An 18,025-nucleotide genomic window follows, 5' to 3' on the forward strand; every position below is an offset into this window, starting at 1 on the left:
TACCTGTTACACTCACCAGACTATCAATTGCAGCGTCTTGCTGGAGTGAACAGCAAGAACTACATTTACTGTTTTGGTCGAAGAATTCTGTAAACATAATATGTGCGAAAAAGTGAATTGAGCATGACAAATCTTCATTTTGACCTTGAATGTGGCTTTGTTAGCTGCACAAAACAGAACACTATTCCACATCAAGGAAAGCTAGATCTTGTTCACCATTATTTCTGTTCATGAAGAAAAGTACCGTGCCAAAAAAAAAAAATACTATTTGAGTTAAAGTTTGCTAGTATAATAACTAATTAATTAGTAATTGTTTATCTGAACTATCAAATAAATATGTGTCATTCCAGCCAATCATAAGTGCTACTGTGAGCTTTGGTTAAGTTTCCTGCACTTAAATAATAATCTTGAGGTACCAAATTCAGCTTGTAAAAGACGATACGATGAGCTGTGGGGCTAATTGCTTTAATGCATTTTCACAATAGAAAAGACACAGTTGCTGGGTGCATTCACAGCTCTAAAAAGACACAACCTGATCATTTTCAAGTCGAACTGTTCTGTAATTAAATCGCTACCATAACATTCAACTATCGAAACCAAGCTAGTTTAGGTTATTGGCCCCAAGTGTGTTGTAGTGTTTCATCAACTGAAATACAAAAGGATCTCTAGCTTGGCTGATGCAGACAAACAATGTATCCCCTCTACAACAACTTTCTCAACCATGCTAAGCTCAACTACTTCAGTCAATCAGCGAGCAATAAAATGATCCATCATGCATAATGTGGTGGAAATTTTCGATTTTGCACAACATAATCTGCCTGTAGTAAAGAAATAGTAAACACATCCAACCTTACAATTAGTGGAGAATACAGCAAATGTTTGTCAACAGGTCAGGATGAACATGAGGGCTGTAAAATACAACACAAGTGAGAAAGCATGCATGCAAAATATTGCAACGTATGTTTTTCTGGGGTATTACATGCCAAAACCACAATCGGATTATGAGGCAAAGTGTAGTGGGACTCCGGATTAATTTTGACCACCTGGGATTCTCTAACATGCACCCAGTAAATGGTACACAGGCGTATTTGCATTTCCCCACATCAAAATCCGACCGCCGCAGCCGGGACTTGATCCCATGAGCTCATGTTTAGCAGTAGGTGCGTGCGAATAGAGATTTTGAGACCGAATCGAATATGAGTAGAAAAATGCAAGAAGTGAATCAAATAGAATCAAATGTAGAATAGTTTTTGAACAGTTTTCAAATAGTTTTCGAACAAGTTAGCAAGTTCCTGTCATTACATAGTACTACATTAAGCACTGTTCATTAAAAGCACAAAGGGAGCACTAAGAACGAACAATAGTTTCTTCACATGCACAGGACTCTTCAGAGAGTACGAATGATCGCTGTATTGCCTGTGAGGTATGGCTGTCTAAGTAACGTAGCCTGCTCCACTATGCGAGTTCTCGTGTTTTATGCCTGTACTATGCCTGGTGGGGTGAACATTTACTGTACTTTTGCTCCGATGTTATGTTTAATCGGGTGCAGTTGACGTCTTTAAATATTTGAAATGTATTAGAAAAATATCCACACTTACAAATTAAGTTAAATTATTGGATTCTACATGCCAAAACCACTTTCTGATTATGAGGCACTCCATAGTGGAGGACTCCGGAAATTTCGACCACCTGGTGTTCCTTAACATACACCTAAATCTATGTACACCGGTGTTTTCGCATTTCGCCCCCATTGAAACGCTGCCGCCATGGCCGGGATTCGATACCACGACCTCGTGCTCAGCAGTCCAACACCATAGCCACTAAGCAACCACGGCGGATACATTTACAAATATTGACTACTCGATTCGAAAACTGAATTGACTAGGGCACTATTCGATTCATTATTCTGAAGTTTTGAATATCTGCATACCCCTATTCAGCAGCATAACACCAAAACCATTAAGCAACCACAGCGGGCACACTACAGCGTATGCCCAGAAAACACACTCAGCACCAATTTTCCTAATGAGGTTAATAGGTGCACATAGGCGCATCGAATAGCCTGAACAAATCTGCATTCATTATTTTTTTCGCTCTCTCATGAGGCAGCATGGCCTCGTAGAGCGCCAAGGCGAATCGCGACACAGTTTCAAGTTCACTATGATGGAATACATGAAATGAAGGGTATGAATCGGACTTTGCTTAAAGTGTCTACAAGCTAAAATGAGAGTGAACACAGGTGAACAATTTCACAATGAAAAACAATATTATGGTATTTTTAGTGGTTAAACATTTGATGCAGCTTACAGCTCAGCGTCAGGCTTAGTTGTACAAAGAGGCACAGTTAAGCAGCCCAAGTGAAACAAATTCCAACCAATCTCACAATCTAATCACGTCTTCATTCATATACTACCACAAGTTGTGTTGAATACCCTATTTTTAATCAGACAAGGTAAACCAGTCAAAAAAGCAAATCAAACCTGTGACAAAAAACAACTAGGCCTTAAATGTACATGTTACACAACCTATTAAAAACAATTTGCTTTCAAACGAAGTTTACTTAAGCTAATTAACTGGATGCCATACACTTGCATAATGGCCAATGAGCCACTGAATCAGAATTCCAACATTGCAGTTGTTATGCCATACTTTAAATGGAGACCTCAATTAACCTTATTTACCTACCCTGAAATTTACACAACCCTATGTGCAAGGCACATAAACTGCCAATCAACTCAGTACCGTTGAAATGTCATACTCCTTCAAACCTTAGGCAATTAGATTTCTTCAAATGCGAGGCAATTACCTTCCTCCCACTAGCACTCTTCCAAACGGTTGTTCTATGAAGCCTCAGAAATGCAAAGCTCCGTCGCGCACGCATACCAATGAAACGCTTTGCTGAAGACACAAGAAAGCCTTGGCAATGTATTGGAAGCGTACCGGTAATACAGAACACGCGCATGCTCCAAAAGGGGGCACTGTAACCTACGTGCTGAGTGCCTCCCCATCCCTTTGCATATGCGGTGTCTCAAAAAGAAGCAAAAGGACAGGCCTAATAAAAATTAGAACAAAGAAGACAGCCTCTGAAACTCGAGAAAAGGGAGGCATGCCGTACACATAAGATGGACGAAAGAACCGTAAGGTAATCTTTTCCCCGCCCCCACACCCCTTCCGCCAAGGCTGCAGCTGGCTTACGTCCAAGGAAGTCGCACACGCAATCCTGACTCTCGTGCGCGTGCAAACGAGAGAAACGCCCATGCCTGCTACTACGTGCCTGCAGTATCAAAAGTCTGACAGCTGGGTGGTTGGTTCAACATAAAAGAATACTGTCAGGAAAATTTTGAGCTTCACGTTCATGCAGCTGCCTGCTGTGATATTATGATGTGAAGACTCAAATGCTCGAGAACACAACAATCATTATGTTGCCTTTTGAAGAAACCAGTTCAAAATGTGTGCCAAGTGGAGCGTGGTTTCAGACGTCAAGCTAGAGAGTGGATACATCAATAAAAACGGAGATGGTGGTCCCGTGGTGTCGCAAACCCCATGGCTCCCAGTTGGCTTGAAAATGTGGTTAAAGGTCACACAATGACGGCGTCACCGAAGTTGGCCACATGCCTCCGTGTTGGCAATTCCCTCCTTGCTTATTCTATGCACATCTGCATTTTACATGCCCCAAACCTAAAAGCCTGCTCTGCTCTGCTGCTGCCATTTTTCTTGGAATGCAGGGGGCCCCTCTCATTTTCCTTCGTCCAAAATTGTTTCAATTAAGTGAAAATTTTACAATATGTGCACCTCAATGACAAAAGAAAGGGGAAAATAAATAAAAAAATTACCGCTAGAGTTTCTGGCAATGAATCTAAGCTTTTTCTCATTAACTGCCAATGCCAATAACTACTGTTTTTGTGTTCTTCAGAGTTGACAATTCACAATCATAATGGGGTGAAATGGGACCCCGGATTGTTAGAAAAACATTTCTGTGCCACCTAAGGCATGCATTAGGCTTCAGCAGGCTCCAAAAATTGAGCACAGAGGCCTAACATCCGCTTCATGCAATGCATGAACACATGTGAAATGTCACGGAAAGTCGTATTTATCTAGGGCACAAAGTTGAGAAATTATGTAATTAGCATTGCTGACACTCGCATTTCTGAAAATAGTCTTGTTGATTGACTTTCTCGATGCCAGACATTTTCTGCAAAACATCACGATTCCTACGAGAATCATCAGCGCTGAAAAGGTTAAAGGCTATCTACAATGAAAATTCAGACCATATAAGAAGGTCTGATACAGTAGTGCAGACACAGAATAGTCACCGTGTAAAATTTCGCATATGAAATCTGAAATGTTGCGATCTGAAGCCTGGAAAGCACTGAAGAATGCAGACTACATGTTTTACCTGTTACAGCAAACGTGCACTACACACAGCACTTCAAAAGGGGAAAAAAAAAAAACAGAAGGTACAAGAGTCACATGAACAAAAACTGCAACTTTAGCCTGCAATATCAGTCGAGCTGTCTTATGACTAAGGAAGCTGCATACAGAGTCCTGGAGCTTATCATGTGTAAATAAAGTAAACACTCCTGCATGGTAGGCTGTGTATGTATTCTTTCTCCCTAGTGTAAGAAGAAAAAAGATATTGTAACTCAGTTTGTGATTTGCAGCATGAGACACAAAAATGACTAAGTTAAGCCCCTTATCGGCTGAATACTGCAGTAAAAAATTTTACCAATAAAAAAAGAAAGACACCTTCTTTGACTCAAAATCAGCCCCTCTAATAGCTTCAAGTGGACTATCACTTCCCGCCTCCTGCCAAGTGTTATTTTCTCTTTAGCACCTCTCATACAACTATGCTAAGTCATTTCAGTACCCTCAAACATAAGCAAATTGCTAAATAAAAAAAAAGTTCATCAAAGTAGCTATATTCCCACTCTCAATGTTCGTAATGCTGCACAGAATTACTGAAGCCCAGCACAGACTATTTTAAGAGCAACATTCTTTTACTTTTCCTGTCACTTTGCATGCAGATGGCTGTCCGGTCAAACAATCTGGGCCGATCCCAGAGGTAACATAATCAAAGATGGTGACTTGGTGGGCCCATCCTGATACCAGTTTTTGAAAGCTGAAAGCAAGTTATTACTGCTTTCTCGTCGTCGTCATAATGGCAGCCTCTGTCTTCCCCATGAGCTTTTCTAAAGCTCACTGCATCTCACATCTTACATTGTACGCCGCCCACATATATTACAATGCACCGGTTATCCACTTCAACTTTCATACTCCCACTCTATCACTTTTCCAGGCTAATTTTTTTTGCGGGCACCATCAAACTGGATAGGGCTTCCCCACCAAGTTGCATTTAACAGTTGTCCATCCAGGTTTCTGCAAATGCTAACAGATCTTGCAATCATATAGTACCCCTAACATAGGTGCCTTAAATAAAATTAGGACACCGAACTGAAGTACACGATATGTGCCCTCGCAAATATTTCAATGTGGTTTGTAACATGGGTTGATCCTGCAGACAATGCAATGTCGCAGCACCCCCCTCCCCCCCCCCCGCACCTCATAGCATTAACAAAAAAAGCCAGCCAATATAAGCTCCTCAGCAGCTTTTCTCAACAGGTCAATTAGGAAGCTGTCACTTGACTTTGACAATCTTCCTGCAACTGTTCTCACAATTACTTTTTCCTCCTTGCTTGGTGATAGCTGCAAGCATTCCCTAGGGTATTCAGTTAAGCCTTCTAGAATGCCCCACACATTCCCATGTCACAGGCACGTGTTCTTTAACCAAAACACGTCCTTTTCAGATTACGAAACGGGCACGAGGCTTGTGCGTTATAAAAGTGCAATCTCATTTGCCCCTAGGGAGGTGCTCTCTTTCTCATTCTCACAGTTTGAGCTGGTCAGGCCACAGTGAAAACCTCCCAAGCCAAGCACGGACTTGCACGTGCAACAGCAGCTGCCCAAGTGCTCACTCTTTCTTTTTGCAATCTGTTTCACCCCTGGGAAGTTCTACCCTCGCCCTGTTGCACAATCCTGTGGAACGAGTAAGTGTAGTGACAGTCTCCTGTCATTCATTTGCACGGCCTGCGGGCTTCTCTTCCGCTTTCGTAACACTAATCTTTTTTCTTTCTTTTATTTTTTCACTCCGCTATACACGTGACACAAAGCATGTGTACACTGTTGTGTCTGTGCATGTGACAGCACGAGCAACGTATGTGACTCACACCATTGTCTACGTGCCTTCGAAGAGTCCCAAACAGCTGCCAAGTGATTGTCAGATTCCACGAAACGCTACAAAGTCGTAGGAAACGAGCTTGTGAAAGTGCCGCCTGCGATTTATGCAGCTGCAATGACGCAAATTTCCCAGAGTGAGGTTCGCCGGTTATCAGAGCTGTTTGAAGGAGCTATAGTTGCCCTTACTGGGCTGGCATGATTCTTTGACTATCTATAATGACAAACTAAACAAAAGATAGACTAAGTTAGTGGACTGCACTTTCAGTAAGTTATAATCGATTTAACTTAGAGTTTTTGGTGGTACTGGAATGGTTTTCAAGTACTGAAGAGGGACACTAAAGAAAAGTTAGGCTACATTAGTGGGCTGCACTTCCATTAGCATGCCCCCCAAAACAAAGGCTCAATAAAGCAGAAAAGGAATTGAATATATAAGACAGGAGGTGGTGAACCCACCAACCAAATTCTGCAACAGTTAAAACAAAAATTAAACTATGGTTTTTAACATTCTGAAACTGCGTTATGAGGGACGCCACGGTGGAGGGCTATCGATTGATTTCGACTGCCTGGGGTTGTTTATGGTGCACCCCAAGGCACGATAAATGAACTATTTTGCATTCTGCCCTATTGGAATGCAACTATCACAGCTGATAATAGAACCTTTCGACCTCATGCTCAGCAGTGCAACGTCACAGCTAGTAAACCATCACGGTGGGTAATAGTAACATGCAAAACAGAGAGGCCAATGAGAATAGGCTAGGTTGCTTGAATAATGAACAGGTCTTCACATTCCAATGCTACAGAAGGACATACCCACAGACTTATGCTAAGAAGTACATGTTGCTGGGCTAGTCTGTTCATTCTGCTAAGTAGACCATAAATGTGATCGCTTGGTGCAAACAAGGAAGGACGGGAGGGAACAAAGGGAGCGCCAACTTTCGACTGCTTATTCTATACTGTATACGATCCAATATATAAAAGCAAGCAAATGCACAACATACAGAACAGCTTCAATCGTGCAACATCCTAATCACACCTGGCTATCAAAAAACCTTCTTTCTGCATGCAAAAGTGAAACTGATGTGTGGCGAATACAAGATGAATCTCACTCTTTAATATGAAATGCCTCTTAACAATTCACGTGCCGTGGTGTTCCTGCTTTTTCCAAGAGTCCGTATCTTGTCCAGTCGTGGCTCACATGGACGTGAATTGCAGTGCTTAGACAAATGTGCTCCGCCTTTACCTTTCAGTGACAGCTCATGTTCCCACGCATGCTCATTTACGCAACGCCCAGTCTGGCTGACATGTATTACAGCAAGACATAGACGACTCCGGTAGCCCATTTTGTGTACGGCTTGGCATGCATTTTACAACAACCACGTTTCTTACTCCCGTCATAAAGTATGCATAGACACAGCTGGGAGAGCTTGCGTGGCGCAGAGAATACGACTGGCACCCCATGTCTGTCTGCAACTTTCTTTAAATTACGAGTTACACAGTGCATATAAGGTAAGACCTCCGGCCTCACCAACCTCTGCGCTTGCTCAGCCCTTCTCCTGTATTCATCGCTCTTAAATTTCTGCAGGAGTGACTCGGCAACAGCAGTAACGGTAGTAATGAGCGCGCAGGGAAACCCAGTGGAAGACAGTTAAACCAATTGATTCTTAAAGCTTGCCTGCAATGCGTGAGGGCACGACTGTACAAGAGCGGATTCAAGGCAAAGTTTAGCAATAGTTCTCTTAACAACCTTGGAATGTGCCGACTCATATGGCTGTAATTCCTTTGTTGTCCAAGGCAAATAAAGCCAGCAGGTGTGACTCATCTGCACGGTGATGCTGATATCTAAAAATTGCGAAGAATTGGAGGAAGGTACCTTGTCAGTAAAAACCATTCCCTTCCATTGTTCCATTTTGTCCTTCCTTGTTTGTGCCACGCAATCATACTTCGAATGCTCAGTTGCAGATAGTACAGATTATTGACTGTAAGCATGAACATACTTTAATACAGGTGTTACACAGCGCCATTTCGATCAAATTTCTCGGTCGTTATTGGCCTCCCTTTACGCAATCTACAGGAGAGAGCCAATCACAATCAAGAATTGCAATCTGGATCAGGCTTCATTCTGATAGAGGCCTTGCGACACTGGTATAAAAAGAAGCTTTAGCTCGGGAGCTCCTATTTGAAGACTACACGGCAATGGAGAAATTTTGTCTCAGTAACCACTGAACCTGTCTTTGTTATTTTATTAAAATCTAGTAACTAGCAAATAAATTTTCAGTTTATGCTATAATTCATCATACAACTATTGCAAAATTTCCAAAACTAATACCAAGTTCACAACTCTAACTCAGCGGTAAAAATAATATAATTCTGTAAAAATTTAAAATGGACAAAATTGATGTATCTCAAATAAAGTACTAATTTGTAGGGTGGTAATTTGGGCAAGTTGTAACAGTTGAGTAATGATGGCGAACAGTGCACTACGAGAGACAAGGGATGGGAGAAATGTGAAGGAAATTAGAACACAGTGCTGTCTTTTAACTAAACTTTATTTGACAAACATTTAAGTTTCATTCATTTTTTTTCTCTTTCTTATTTTCTGATCTTCCAACTAAATAAAATTTAGTTGGAAGATCAGCCATGTGTCCTTGTTTCCTTCGCATTTATTCTGTTCCTTGTTTTGCAAAGTGGGCTATTTGACATCACGACTGCTTTGCAATGTAGGATTTTCGCAACACTTTTGTAAACAACCCTACAACTTCCCATAAGCTGCAAATTGATATTTTAAATTTGTCAATTTGACATGCCCTAAAGATGCAGTTTACTGAACTGTTATATCTGCTGTTACTGCAGTTATGATTTTGTAAACTTTGTGTTTTCATACATTTTGAACTCACTGATTTTGGGAAAGTTTTATAGAAAAATTCCAGGCCTTAAAATCAAACTTATGCTCCCTAGAGTCATTGGAATTTAACTTCCTCTCTTAAATGCAAATTTAATTTAAATCGGCCCAGCAGTTGTCTGATAAAAGCATTTCTGCATTTTACATGTACTACTTGAATTGACAAAGTTTGTCCCGAGCTAAAGCTTTCATTCCTTTCAAGAGAGAAGAGCAAATGAAAATACAGGGAGGTTAACAACTTAACTAATGTGGCTTGCTGCCATATGTAAAAAAAAAAAAGATCAGTTATACTGGCACGTCATCAAAGGCTGTCACATAGACCTGTTTTTATACAGAATGGAGCAGGCAAGGCCTTTGGAGCCTGCTGTGCAAAATTAAATTACCATAGAGGCCAGAACTCGGCATTTAAAAAGCAGGCAGCTGTCAGGCTTATCAAGTGCAGAAACAAAGCTTCTATACCTGCCCACAAGACCAGAGGCAGTCACAGATAAGACTGAAACCTCCAATTCAGCGTGCAACACAACCACCAATAGTAATACGTGTTGACTGTCACTGTAAATGCTGACAGATGCAATTATTTCTAATGTTTGTTTGTTTATTCGTTCTTCTCAAAACCCAAAAGACAAATACTTAAACAACTGCAAGCTTTCAACCAGCCAGCACATTGATTGGTCAACTGCTTTGTTTCTAAAAAATGAACCTATGAAAGGAAATGTCATAAGTACCTTGAAGTTTAAACTATGTCACATGCTCACACATTATAAATACCCGTTATTAGAGGCATAAAAACACATTCCTATTTTTATAATGGCAGGATTTCATACCAGCTAGGCTGAAGGATGCTTGCATGGCATCTGCACATCCTCCGACTCATACCTGTAACTTATACCCATGCCATACGGGCAAGGTTAGCTCTATTAAAAGTGTAGGGCCTTAAGTTTCTTCATGCCATTATATTTTGGTCGCTTCTATGTATGCATACTTAATTACATTAAATACCTTGACGGCGATAGCTGCGGTGAAGCGTATAAGGTTGCTTGCCAATAATGCAATTAAAAAAAAAGTTATTTAGGGGGCAAACGTTTAAGAAAGCGTGTGAAAAACATTATTGGGCATATTTTGTGTAGTTTACTTCAGGAATGTCATTTTTGCACCCAGCCGCAAGCTGTTTGAAGCTGAGGCTTTCGATGCGTTCTGTGGCCAAGTGAGTTGTGACGGTTGTGAGAACACACTACACTGCGAAAGAACAGCTCTTTTTTAAAGGAAAGTGAAGAATATACTGTCACGGTACTATCCCTCAAGAGAAGTGTCAATAAGACACTTTTTGATCTGGCATGTAATTTTCACCATATGGTTCAGCACTTGATTGCCTTGTAAGTGTATTGTAAATGTGTTGTCCTGTTATGCATGCCTCCACGTAACATCTTGGTGTAGGCAGTATTAATTTTTTTTCACTACAAATTCGTTAAGCATGGTCAGAATGTGGAGACATTGGGAACGAGAGTACACATTTGATGGCCAAGTGAGATGAATACGCACTGCACTGCAAATGGCTAAGCATGTCCGTGCGACAATCCGCAAATGGCATTAAAATTTAAGGCATTACCAAGTTAGCATCACTTTCTGTGCCTGTGTGGGCCCAGGGATGGCTAAAGGAGGTAGCGGGCGTCAGCAAGCTGCCGATGAGTGGAGGGACCCTTTTGTGTGGCGTTGTGCTTATGAAAGGGTGTGGCACGAGTATTACTTGGCTTTCAAAACTTACCTACTTTAATGACTAAAGAAATTAAACACAGGGACAGTTTGAAGAAACAAACTTGATTTATCAGTAACTCAACCATACTACAAGGGAGTATGCCAAAATGGCTCTAAAATTAAAGCATAAGTCACTAAAACTGCACTGACTCCCATGTGCCCTATTATTAGATTAGAACTGAAAGGCCATCGGTCTACAGATACTTAGAATGACACAAATAATAAGAGCAAGGTCAGCAAGATAAACAACAGTTATCAGCAGTCTGCGTGATGCTCGAGAACAACACCATGAGTGGTGTCAAACAACCACACTCTTTGTTCCTTTGGCACATCACATGGCATCTGCCATAAGTGCCAGCCGAAAATAGCCTTTCTATATGTTGCAATCAGTGTCACTTAGTAACTACGGTGTTTTCTGATGGACAAAGGGCTCATTTATATCAGGGAAACAAACCTCTACTGTGTGATCTGTTGTTCCCTGGTCACGCACACCAAATTACACAGTTATGTGGCATTTCTGTTCCTATGCAAGTAAATTTTATCATTACACATCACGCCAGCACTTCTTTGCCCAATCATTTCAAATCTGTATGTGGTTATACTGACAACTATTAATTACCTGGCAACTCTTGTGGTACCTTTCCAGCATAGAGGACCCGAGTCAACGTACTGCAATCTATGCGACATCATGTACTGCTGTCTTTGATGGCATGGTTTGAGTACAATACTTTAGAAAGGCAGGGGAGCCTCGGTCTCATTTTTTTGTTGTCAAAAGTCAAGCATTAACTGCACTTCACATTATTCATGATCAACGGGTACATATTGAATGTATTCTCTTTGAATAAGACATGCCAGGAAAGAGTAGCTATCGAGATTGACGACTTGAGTGGGCAGCTGTCCTTTTACACTGTAGCAGTAATTTACAGGAACTTCTCACACGGACTAAGTACTCTACAGACTCTTACAGTGAAAGAATTCATAAGGGAACTGACTTTTCACAAAAAAAAAAGCCAGCAGATCCCATGCCTTGTGGGAATCATCATCATCATCAGCCTGGTTACGCCCACTGCAGGGCAAAGGCCTCTCCCATACTTCTCCAACAACCCCGGTCATGTACTAATTGTGGCCATGTCGTCCCTGCAAACTTCTTAATCTCATGTCATCATGTGGGAATCAATGTTATGCGAAGCAGTGTGCAGGGAGCCTATTAAGTTAACGAAACGACTATGAGAACACAATGACATAGGCGGCTGTTTCATGACATAAATGTCATGGCATTCATAGCGTGACCTACCATTTATGGTCGTCATGCATTGTTGTCATACTATGCCAATTTTGGTACATACCAGGACATAGGCAGCTGTTTCATGACCTACACGATCTGCATGTTATGACATTCATGTCACAACCTATCATTTATGTTCGTCATACACTCTTTGTCATAGTGTGCCAATTTTGGTACAGGCCAAGTTAACGAAATGACCATGAGAGCACCAAGACGTAGGCGGATGTTTCATGACCTACATGACACGCATGTCATTATATTCATGTGATGACCTATTATTTATGTTCATCATACTCTCTTGTCATACTATGCCAATTTTGGTACCTACCAACTTAACAAAACGACCATGAGAGCACCAAGACGTAGGCAGCTGTTTTATGACCTACATGACACACGTAATATTTATGTCATGATCGATCATTTATGTTCGTCATACACTCTTGTCATACCGTATCAATTTTGGTACATACCAAGTTAATGAAACTACCATGAAAGCACGAAGACACAGGCGGCTAAATAGACAGTGTCAAATTTTTTACAGGAAATAATTTGCATTTCACACAAAGAAACGCAGCTAAAATTAGCATGCGTATACAACATGCTTCACAGAAAGTAATGTCGCACTGCCTTTCTGGACAACTGTGACACATCTACAGACTTATTTGCAAAATAACTAAGCAAAGCTGGAAGCAAAACTGATTATTCAGTGTAGGTGCTATGAGGAGTAGGTATGTGCCAAATACTGGGACAAAGCCTATTGCGTATGGTAATGTTTTTTCTTAACTGTGAAATCTCAGTGTAAAATTAATTGTCCTATTTATGGTCGAGAAATAAGACTGCAGCAAATGATAGTCATAATGGTCATTTACGTTTATTATTCCAAGTTATTAAAGAGTTTCTGCATTTAAAAGTCATGTGGAACATGTTCAATTTTTCTCGCAAACTTCTGTATTATGAAAACTTGGTTTGCATGCGTTTTTGTTATGCCCCGTATGAAGTGTGCACTTGTATGTCCTCATGAACAAACAAGAATAGTATTCAAGACAATGAAAGATTAGGTGTCATGCTACGCTGTTTCACGCATTACTTTTCCTCACTGCTCCTTCGGCTTCTGTTCTTATATATTGTTCCTGTCGACTACAGGCAAATTCAGTTTAAAGTTAGCACACACATGCGTCTGTTTTCTGCCATCCTATTTAACCTGGCTCTTGACAAAAAGAAAGAAAAGAAACACAAACCAGCCATAATTAACAGCTTCTTGACTAAACAAACACTGAGAGACTTCTGAAGAAACACCATACCAGTCTGGCACAATATGCATATCCCTCTAGGGTCTGATTAAGATCATTTGATTATCACACAATAGCACAAATTCTAAAGCTAAGCCAACATACAACATGTCCCCTATCAACCCAACAGCCAACAACACATGGCAACGTCGGGAAAAGCCCTTTTTAAACCTTGCTTTGTTGCAAATGTCAGTCAGTACGCAGGAGAGAAAAGAAAAACAGAAAACTTTCTGCACAATGTGCAGGGCAAAACAAACACGTTACGTCATGGAGGTTTCCGCCTTTAGACCGTTATCTCGACGTTGGTGTTCGAGGCCTCTTCCGTCGAGAACTTTCTGGGCACAATGCCAGTTCTTTAACCATAGACATTATGAATGACTCTGCCTTGCCCCCATTCTGTTTGTCACTATCTGCCCACGAAGGCTGGTTATTGCTTACTTAATCCGTCAAGGGAAGGCTACTCTTCTGGGAGACATTTGCCAAAGTAACAGATCACTTTTCTAAGATTTAAAACTGGAGAAAGTGGTCACATATGGTTTTGAAAAACTAGCAAGAAGGCCTTTGCACAAGCTTAAGCATGTAACCCTTTGTCGACAAGAAAGGTCACATAAATTGTAGCAGTGTGCAGTAAAGGATGCACACACAAGAAAAATATACTAGAAATGCACTACCCTATCTGTGCATTTTTTTTCTTTTGGTACACATTTTTACTGCATGCCACTATATGGATATGTTCCAATTTGCTGCGTTTTTAAAAAAGTGCACATCATGGGTCGTATCATGCAAGGATTCGTTTACCTCAATTTTATTCATTTTTAGCCCCCATTGTTGGCCAGCAAGTGGCCAACAATGGCATGAGTGAAGACCTGGCATCATGCCAGTCAAAGATGAAAGCAAAAGGAATGGAAAATGAAGGAATATCCTTTCAATCTACGATCCCAGGCTTCTTTCCTGCAATAACTGATAAATGCCTATAAACAATGCATACTTGCAAAGTTATCAAACGACCTTCGAAAAAAAAAAAGCTTTTTGTCGATAGCGAGACCCATTGTGCGCTTGTTCCCAAAGTTGCATCATAGAAAAAACTCAGTGACACAGAATCTTCCAGTATCTTTTCTTGCTGACACAAATCCCTTATCGCTTTCAAGAACCTTCATTATCTCGAGCTGTCGGAAAGCAAAAGAGTCCGCCGAGAACCTCCTTCACTCACAACTTGCCGCCACAGCGCTTCTACCCATATGGCGTGATAAATACAAATGCTAAGCCCAAGTTTTACAGACACAAACTAAACTTTTGTCATTATATCAGTTCCTGGAAGCTCCTTGTGCTGGTCCTTAATCCGAAGAACAGAGCTGCTGCAGTGAAAATTACCAAGCACGCAGTTACTCTTAATGTTCGGCTGTTCGAAGGCTCTGTTCAGCGATGAAACAACCCGAGGGCCCCCGCTGGAGTAGATGCAATTCCGCCTGACAGCAGTGGGGACGAATAATATGACATAATGATGTCCTGTTTACATGCAGCTATACGGTACATATGCACAAGGAAAAAAAAAGGAAAGACGGTGTTATGAACTTCATAAACAGTTCCACCTAAAATGAGGTAAGAATGTTTACCAACATAACTGACCATAAGGTGCATTATTTAAAGAACCAACCCAAGGCACAAAAACTGCCTAACAAAGGGTACGGTCAGCTACTGTCTGCAGATGTTTACATAAAGAAAGAAAGCAACATGATGTCCTACAGCTGCATATTGAAACATGACGGAGCAACGGGATTTCTTTGTCCGTACTACCAGCAGTTGAGCCCTGCTGCAAGAGGAGACGCGACGAGTCATCAAGAAAGGTTGAATTCGCATTAAAACACAGCACGGAAACGCCACTTGCGTGAATAGAGAAGACGAAGAATTTGGTCAATACCGGAGGCGCGGTAAGGGGACAGTCAACGCTAGCTGCCACGCACGGTCGTTTCGTGCAAAAAAAAAAAAAAAAAACCGCGTGTCCTAGGAACGCGGGCACGCCGCCGTTGCTAGGCTCAACATCACGACTCTCTCGCTCCTCAGTGCGCAAAGGCTGCTGGCTGCACGACTGTTACGAAAGAGGTTAACGCGCGCACAGTAATTGGTTTCACCGCCGTCACTTGGCCAGCAGGCTCCTCACTGCCGCTCAAAACGTTTATCGCAGCGATGGAAGGCCTTCGAATCTCTTCCAACGGTCGTGGCCGGGGGCACGGCGGGCGGAAATCGACTTTCTCGCGACGCCGTGCGGCAGTCGAGCTAGTACGCAGTTGATCGTAGCCCTTTCTTTCGTTCTTTTTCGCACGACTGCTCGTGGTAGCGCGATAGGAGGAGATCACGCACGAACGGAGAAAACTAGGCGACGCGACGACGGTGTCGGCAAGTCGTCACATGCGCGCCTCTTCTTTCTGTATCGCTACTGTTGTTTTTTTTTTTTATCATTTACCTTCTTTCTCGGCAGCCGATCGCGCGGAATGCGTCGCCGATAATGAAGGCCGTGACTCGCCACTGTGACGCAAGCCCCCAAATCGCCCTCACAATTATCGCACTCAGCAGCGCCGGCGCCCGAACTGCACTTTTAATTAAAAGACACCGCATCGGTAGCCCGTGCGGAACGTTCGGGACACGGCGGACAGAGGCTCAAACATCGAAACCGCGTGTTTGAGGTGCTCGGCAAGCGTCAACCTCGACATCTTGCGCCTGCCACAGGCCTCCGTGCCGGCAACACGGGTGTGCGTGTCCGCACAACCGTCGGCTCAACGAACCACGACGGCCTGGTTCCGTCTCCGGTCACGAACCGCGGTTTGTGTTCATGCGATGCGTGAAACGACGCAATCGTGGCGAGCTTTTGTCGTAGCCAAAGCGCGCTCGCACAGGATGCGTGCGACGCGCTTGGCACTGTACGTGCGTGAGTGTTTTTTTGTTTTGTTTTTTTCGTGCCACGAGAGCAGACGACATATGGCATTTCGTTTTACTGCGCGATGACCTAATAGAGCGCGAGGTTCACCTCAGCGGTGAGCGGACATAGAGCTTTATGGAGACGGCGATATCTTTACAACATAGCTTCGCCTTTCAAGGCGTTTCAGCGGCCTCGGTTACCCGCATCAAGCGAGCAAACGCGCTTCACAGTCGTAAACGCTCCCATTTACAGCCGATGAGAATGAGCACCAAAAACAAACCGCGCGTACAGCTGAGTCACGCGGTTAACACCCCGCCGCTGCCGCCGAGACCCGGAGTTGCCGCACATGCGCTTGGAAACAGCCCATCCCTGTCTCCGCACTATCTGCACGGAGGGGTCGATCCCGTGCGCATTTGGACCTCACGCAAGCACGCTCGAGCACGGACCAAGAGGTCGACCACCTGACAAGCCAAAACAACACACACACAAACACGCCGTCGCCCCAAGCACGAATCAGTGCGGTGTGACAAGACCCCGACTGCGCACACAAACACGACCGCATTCTCGCAGGGTGATTTGCGCCAGCACTAAGCATATGCTTCCGTGCTCACGAAAGCAGACCCAAAACACCGTTCGACTAACGAGGATCTCTTGGGCAACTCTGCGAGGATACATGCTGCTTGCACTAATCACGTCCGACGACTTCTTCGCGGTTACTTTCTGCGTGCCTTCTCGCGTAGTAAAGCGTGCATTTATGTATTTCCGTTGCGAGCTCACTTTCGTCCTTCCCTACTCCGACGACGGGACGTATACCCTCTCTCGAATCGCGGTGTGGATGCGTCTACACGCATCGACGGCGCTCAACGCGAGACGGGGCGGGCGACAGAAAGCAAAAACTAATAAAGCAGCACTCCCGAAGCATGGTATCGCGTACCCGCGGCAACACACCACCGTGGTATGCACCCAATGCTCGCGGCGAAGCCACAGGACGAATTACTCGCCGCGCTTGTCACTGTAGCGCCGGCGGCTCGCTGTCCGGCAGCGTTTTCGGCTGAATATTTAGGCGTAAGCGAGCGCGGACTCGCCGGGGTTTGTGCGATGCCACTATCGTCAGGGGTGATCGGAACGACACATCGGGGAAGTGGTGTCCCGCTTAGCGGGCTGCGCGAACGCGCGGCGGTCGAGTTTGGCAAAATCGGTACGCACCCAGAAGTAGTCGCGGAAGTCCACAGTCATTTTGGAGTCATGGGAATGGCAGGGGTGGTGTGAGGGTACCGCGAAAATTCCTCGCTGTCTTGTCGTTGGGTGGGGAAGGGGGTCGAGCTCCGATTCACCGATGGCGTTGGCCAAATATCACACACAGGACAGCACAGCCACCACAACGGCAGAGCAGCCAGCAGGCAACGCGAACGAGAGCCCGAAACGAGACTCGACGAGAAATCGTCATCGCTGCTTGTCGAATCGGCCGTTGTCGGGTCCGGCGCCGCAGTGTCGTACTGGTCGCACGACGAAAACGAAAACCAGTAGCAAATACATATAAATTTGAACAATCAAACATTGATTCAATTAATAAATGTAGCATCCACAGATATCTGACAACGGTAGATAATTTTAAATTCAAGATGTCAACATGTATTGGCATGGTGCATGTA

At 43.3% G+C, this 18,025-nt stretch overlaps 1 protein-coding gene and 1 long non-coding RNA gene across 8 annotated transcripts in view; both read right to left on the bottom strand.

The window, feature by feature from the left end:
- Nucleotides 1-17,818, bottom strand: part of LOC135901956 (F-BAR domain only protein 2) — an 81,259-nt gene extending 63,441 nt beyond the window's left edge. For 5 of the 7 annotated variants that reach the window (XM_065431806.2, XM_065431805.2, XM_065431803.2 and 2 more), the window contains exon 1: nucleotides 17,580-17,818. In XM_065431806.2, the coding sequence (XP_065287878.1) occupies nucleotides 17,580-17,609 (30 nt within the window). In that variant the 5' untranslated portion in view covers nucleotides 17,610-17,818. The remainder of the gene's footprint in view (nucleotides 1-17,579) is intronic. The other 2 variants (XM_065431808.2, XM_065431807.2) reach the window with 1 other exon arrangement.
- LOC135902011 (uncharacterized) lies at nucleotides 16-17,156 on the bottom strand. The gene is made up of 3 exons (XR_010564363.2): nucleotides 16,663-17,156; nucleotides 850-908; nucleotides 16-87 (listed from the first exon to the last, which is right to left on the bottom strand). It is a non-coding gene; the product is annotated as an uncharacterized lncRNA (long non-coding RNA).
- Nucleotides 17,819-18,025: the final 207 nt, after the last annotated feature.

Source organism: Dermacentor albipictus, chromosome 9 (genome assembly GCF_038994185.2).
Source record: "Dermacentor albipictus isolate Rhodes 1998 colony chromosome 9, USDA_Dalb.pri_finalv2, whole genome shotgun sequence".
NCBI classification, from domain to species: Eukaryota; Metazoa; Arthropoda; class Arachnida; order Ixodida; family Ixodidae; genus Dermacentor; species Dermacentor albipictus.